The following is a 6000-nucleotide window of genomic DNA, read 5'->3' as shown; positions in this document are numbered from 1 at the left end:
AATCAGAAACATACAAACTCACTACCACCACCCCTCGTGACTAAAGTCGGTTTGCACAAAACACCAAAACTACGAGTAGAGATTACATGTCCAAAATAGTATATCATTCTCTGTCCTAAACTAATCAGAATGTTATTTTTGTTTTTAAAATTATTTTATTCACGTGACAATATATGACTGACTTGTAACATGAAATTGAATATTGTTCCGGACATGTGATCCTCATCCCAAAACAACAACACAACTACTTCTATTACTCTCGCGGTTATTCTCACGCGCCAAACCAAAGCCATAGGTTTTTGATTTTTCCTAGTTAACTCACGCACGATCCAAACTCCAAAGACCCAAAAATAAAAATAAAAACTTTTGTTGTTGTTGCTTTTCTCTCACTTTGCCACCCCATTAAGAAAAATCGATCCTTTCTCTCTTTCCACACTTCTTCTCTCTCTCTCTTACTCTTCTCCATGTTTCTTCATTCAATGAGTTAGTTACTATTGCAATACTCCATTTTTCTTATCTCTACCAAGAATTTATTGATATTTTTAAAGTACCATAATTTAATATTACACTTACCCCTAAGTAAAATGTAAATGTTATAAAAATGAAAATGTAGTAAAGTCCTATAAAAAAAGAATAATAATGAGGATTGTTGAACCTTGGTGACTGCGATGCATATCTCATTTTTATGTATAGGTATGTGTATGTTCACATTACTGGTGTATCTCACCGATTCATTTATGAGCCTAGTTTTCTTAAAATAATCAAAACCCGAATAGTAATATTGTACACCTTTGCTTAGTTCTTACTCTACTTGATTTCTTTGAATCTCACTACTATTTACTTATGCTCTTTTTCTGATCTCAATCTTAGTTGACTTATGCTCTCTTTATTCATTCGGGTGAAAGCTAAATAGCCTTCATTGTTTTCTATGCATTGTCAAAACTATCAGATTTTGCAGTTGGAAGGAATATAAATATAGATATGGATTTGGATATTTGTGATGTTTATTGAATGACAAGGTTTTTGTTTTTCTGAATAATAACTAATCTAACAAATTCCCATGTTTTTTTTCTTTTATCTGTTTCTTGTTATCCTCGTTTTGTTTTCCTTATTTAGTTTATCTCTTTGTTTATGTTTTCTGTCAGATAACGTTGGACAGGTTGGTGAATCTCAGGAACTAAAGCACTTTGTAGTTGTATTTTGTTAGAGATTTGGTCCTTGTATTTCAATTTGACCGTGTAAAATTGTATCTGGCATTAGTTTAGGTTGTTGAGTAGTACAACACTGCAAATTGTTCCCTTTAAAAACATTTTTAAGCTTTTTTGGGGATACAATTTGTAGCATTAGTGATTCGCCACGATGTCAAAATTCGAGGGTGTTATTGTCTCGGATCAATGGCTTCATAGCCAGTTTACGCAGGTCGAACTTCGCAGCCTCAAATCCAAAGTAAGTTCATTTAATTTCTTCCTTATATTGGACATTTTGGTCCAATTTCATTTTTCTGTTTAATTTGGTATGTTACATGTTTTGTGTTTGTGACATATATGGGCCCTTATTTCTGGTGTCGTAGTTCGTCTCTTTAAAGAATCAGAACGGTAAAGTTACACACGGTGATTTGCCACCTTTGATGGTGAAACTAAAAGAATTCAGAGACACATACAATGAGGATGAGATTAGAGTTATCTTGGGTGAGTCAGATGCTAACGTGACCGATGATATTGATTTTGAAGCCTTCTTAAGGGTTAGTATTAGCAATTTAATGTCTTGACTTTTATTTGATAAATTTGTCCATGTTGTGAAGTTATAATTAGATGGATGTTACATTTAAATTGCATTAATGAAACAGTTTATGTTCCATATAACATTAGTATAAATGCATATTACATAATGGCTGCAACCTTTCAATTTACCGTATTTGTCGTGCAGGCATATTTGAATTTGCAAAACCAAGCTATAGTGAAACAAGGTGGTAGAAGGCACTCTTCATCTTTCCTTAAAGATAGCATAACTACCCTTCTTCACACAATTAGCGATTCAGAACAAGCTTGTTATGTTGCTCACATAAACAGCTACCTTGGTGACGATCCATTTCTGAGTCAATTTCTTCCCCTGGACCCGGCTACAAACGATCTTTTTGATCTTGCAAAAGATGGCGTTCTTTTGTGGTATATAAGCAGGATCCGCTGAATTTTGCTTTATTAGTTATGTGTGTACAAGTTTTAATTTGTGCTGGATTTGATATATGTCATGCTTAATGCAGTAAGCTTATCAATGTTGCTGTGCCTGGGACTATAGATGAACGAGCCATCAACGCCAAACAAAATCTCAGTCTTTGGCAGAAGAATGACAACCATAATTTATGCCTCAATTCGGCCAAGGCTATTGGCTGCACAGTGGTTAACATTGGCGCGCAAGACTTACTTGAAGGAAGAGTGAGTTTTACCAATCTGAACTCCCTATAATATTTTATTCACATTAAACTGAGATCTTTAGGTTCTTAATCTTTGGTCTTTGTGACATTATTGATTGGTTGTTTTTGTTGCAGCCTCATCTTGTTCTCGGGTTGATTTCCCAAATCATAAAGGTAAAATGCTCAAACTTCATATATCATTCATTAAGTTCAGTTATTTGAATCTGCCCATGCGCCGAGATTATCAGTTTTTTTGTTTTCTTGAACTACTAGATCTTTTTTGGTTTTTGAAATGATAACTTAGTTGTTATCCTCTTTTAATCAACACTCTCTTGAAAATTTCAGATCCAACTTTTGGCAGATCTCAACCTTAAGAAGACGCCTCAGCTTGTGGAATTGGTTGATGACAGCCAGGTAATGAAATGTGCAATTTTCTTCTTTAATTTTTGTTTTCTTTCCAATTAAAATTGTTACATTCCCCCTGAATTTGTGTTTGGGATGAAGGGTTAATCTCGTATTCTTTTGTTGTCGTCCCAGGATATTGAAGAGTTTCTTAGTATGTCCCCTGAAAAGGTCCTACTAAAATGGATGAATTTTCATCTCCGGAGAGGAGGTTACCAGAAAACTGTCAAAAACTTTTCTTCTGATGTTAAGGTATATGTGCACTTCTTTAGTAACATTACTGATTAGGCAATGATGCTTTATATTGGATTCACTAGTATATGATTTGTTTGTATTTTTGTAATTATATTTGTATACCTAGGGTACAACTAGTTGTAGATAAGTATAATTTGAGAAAGTGAGTTTAGGAGAATCTAAAATTGGGGTTATTCTATAAAAAAAGTTAATATATGAAGGTTTTGAAGCATATGATTATTAATAATATAGAATTTACTTTAATATTTTAAGTTTTAGACTCTGAAGCATGTTAAACAATTGACTTTCAGTTTAAACTTGCATAGAAGATTTATAATGTAAACTGCCATAGTTTTGTCCTTAAACCATGTATTTTCTTAAAATTGTACATGAGTATTTACGGGGCCCTTCATTCAAAATGAGTATTTGTAGTGGATAGTTTGATGAAAATGTTCCTTCCCTGTGTTAATTCCTACAGGATGGAGAGGCTTATGCCTATCTGCTTAATGTCCTTGCTCCTGATCATAGCAGTCCGGCCACCTTGGATACTAAGGATGCCTATGAAAGGGCGAATCTTGTTCTCGACCATGCAGAGAGAATGGGCTGCAAAAGATATTTGTCAGCAAGGGACATCACAGAGGGTTCCTCAAATCTGAATCTTGCATTTGTCGCACAATTGTTTCATCACAGGTATGAAATGGATTGCATAATTAATTTTATATGGCCACAATTTCGCAATCTAAGTAAACATGTACATTCATGTGCACTGTTCTTTAGGAGAAGATTCCCGTTTTGGAATTAGTATTATTATTAATACCGTTGTTATTATCCCATTTCTAAGTAGTAATCCTTGTAGAAGTCAAGAATCTTAGTTGATTGGTTATCATGAAGTACACATGGTATGTGTTTTTATACATGAAGTCACAAAGACATACACACACAATATTGAGTTTCTTCTTAATATAAAGGACCAAATGTTTTACTTTTTATTTGGACATTACAAACTAGTGCAAGACTTGGCTACACAAACCATATTCATTTTCTTACTCTTGAGAAAATAATTTGGTTTATGAGCACTTTGTATGTTCATTTCTGCATCTTATTTCTTTGTAAGTTCTGTAGTTGGCTAATTAGGGGCATACACAATGCAGGAGTGGCTTATCTACAGACACTAAAAAGATGTCCTTTGCTACGATGATAACGGATGATGTGCAAACATCTAGAGAAGAGAGATGCTTCCGGTTGTGGATCAATAGTCTTGGAATTTCTACTTACGTATACAATGTATTTGAGGATGTCAGAAATGGGTATGTGTTACTTACATTTGTGCAAAACTGTAAAGTTTGAGTCTTAACAACGAAATGACCGAATTAGCCACCAACACATATTTATCTATTTGTGATATCCAATCTAATCTATAAATTCACCAAGTTTTGAATGTGTTTGATTTATTTTACCTGTTTTCGAATAGATGGATACTTTTAGAAGTGCTAGACAAGATTTTTCCTGGATCAGTTAACTGGAAACATGCAACAAAACCTCCGATTAGGATGCCATTCAGAAAAGTGGAGAACTGCAACCAGGTCGTAAAAGTTGGTAAACAACTCAGATTCTCACTAGTCAATGTAGCTGGCAATGATATTGTGCAAGGAAATAAGAAGCTCATTCTCGGTATTCCCTACACCTCAACATAGCTTCCACTCTTCCATACTTGAGTGATGATAATCTATTACAGTATTGCATTTGCAGCATAGAAATAATGGTTGTTTATTTTTTGCAGCTTTATTGTGGCAGTTGATGAGATTCACAATGCTTCAACTGTTAAAAAATTTGAGATTGCACTCACAAGGAAAGGAGATAAGTGATGGTGATATCCTGAAATGGGCAAACAGAAAAGTGAAGAGCGCTGGCAGAACGTCTCACATAGAGAGTTTCAAGGTCTTGATTAGAAATAAAGTCCCAACAATAATAAAACTAAAATGATGAGAGCTTCTCAAATGGATGTTATGTTTTATGTACAGGATAAGAGCTTGTCAAATGGACTCTTTTTCCTTGAGCTTCTCAGTGCTGTGGAGCCGCGGGTTGTAAACTGGAACCTTGTCACCAAGGGTGAAAAAGGTATATGATTCCTTGCATTTGCTTTGTTAATATTTATCTTGTAGATTGAGTTGGCTTACTCTTTTGTTATTGAAATTACAGATGATGAGAAGAGGTTGAATGCCACCTACATAATTAGTGTTGCTCGAAAGCTTGGTTGTTCCATCTTTTTGTTACCTGACGATATTATGGAAGTATGTTTTAATCCACAACACATTCACTCACTAATATACATGAAGAGGTTGATTATTTATTGATGTTATGGCAGGTTAATCAGAAGATGATTCTGACTCTTACAGCAAGTATAATGTATTGGAGTCTGCAACAACAAAGTGAAGATACAGATTCATTTCCTTCACCTGCTAGTACTGCTACTACCACTACACCAGAAGCATCACCAGCACCATCAGTTTGTGGTGAAGATGAAAGTGGTTCCTCCAACATATGTGTTGATGATGCCACCTCTGACACAACAGTGTCCTCCTCTGAGGCTCTTCTTCTTGGAGATGACCTATGACTATCAAATCAAGGCTTGTTCTTAATGTTGTATACATGACCAATGAGCCTAGTTTACATTTTGCAAAGCTGAGTCTGAATTATTTATGGTCTTAACTTCCAACAAGTTATGTATTTAATTTATTTATTTAAGCTTATAGGGTATACATGTCAATAATATGTACAAAAATGTCTTGTTCTTTGGACAAGTGTCACAATTATTGACACAGCATTTAGTCATTTCAATACGTTGCAACCAACAATAAAATGATATTTACTCTAAATTTAAGAACATGTGGCATTGTTAACTTCATAGCATGTTCTTATTTTAAAAATAATATGTTTTTATTAAAAGAATGGAC

At 34.4% G+C, this 6000-nt stretch overlaps 1 protein-coding gene across 4 annotated transcripts; it reads left to right on the top strand.

The window, feature by feature from the left end:
- LOC109357232 (fimbrin-1-like) lies at nt 359-5878 on the top strand. 4 transcript variants are annotated; one of them, XM_019601038.1, is made up of 15 exons: nt 359-483; nt 1146-1446; nt 1571-1741; nt 1927-2165; nt 2261-2432; nt 2546-2584; nt 2756-2824; nt 2948-3064; nt 3525-3736; nt 4198-4353; nt 4518-4717; nt 4827-4984; nt 5068-5164; nt 5246-5337; nt 5412-5878. In XM_019601038.1, the coding sequence occupies exons 2-15, from the start codon at nt 1360-1362 to the stop codon at nt 5658-5660; spliced, it is 2058 nt and encodes a 685-aa protein (XP_019456583.1). In that variant the 5' UTR covers nt 359-483; nt 1146-1359; the 3' UTR covers nt 5661-5878. The 4 variants fall into 4 exon arrangements, with proteins under 4 accessions (XP_019456583.1, XP_019456581.1, XP_019456584.1 ...); XM_019601036.1 differs by having other exon boundaries at nt 359-693; XM_019601037.1 differs by lacking the exon at nt 359-483 and adding an exon at nt 703-1019.

Source organism: Lupinus angustifolius, chromosome LG09 (assembly GCF_001865875.1).
Source record: "Lupinus angustifolius cultivar Tanjil chromosome LG09, LupAngTanjil_v1.0, whole genome shotgun sequence".
NCBI lineage: Eukaryota > Viridiplantae > Streptophyta > Magnoliopsida > Fabales > Fabaceae > Lupinus > Lupinus angustifolius.
This window is presented reverse-complemented; position numbering and strand designations above follow the sequence as displayed.

Coding starts and splice junctions, on each gene's coding strand:
- LOC109357232 (XM_019601038.1), top strand. CDS start 1,360: ATGTCAAAATTCGAGGGTGTTATTGTCTCGGATCAATGGCTTCATAGC. Junction 2,433..2,545: donor AAGACTTACTTGAAGGAAGA/GTGAGTTTTACC, acceptor TTTTTGTTGCAG/CCTCATCTTGTTCTCGGGTT. Junction 2,825..2,947: donor AATTGGTTGATGACAGCCAG/GTAATGAAATGT, acceptor TTGTCGTCCCAG/GATATTGAAGAGTTTCTTAG.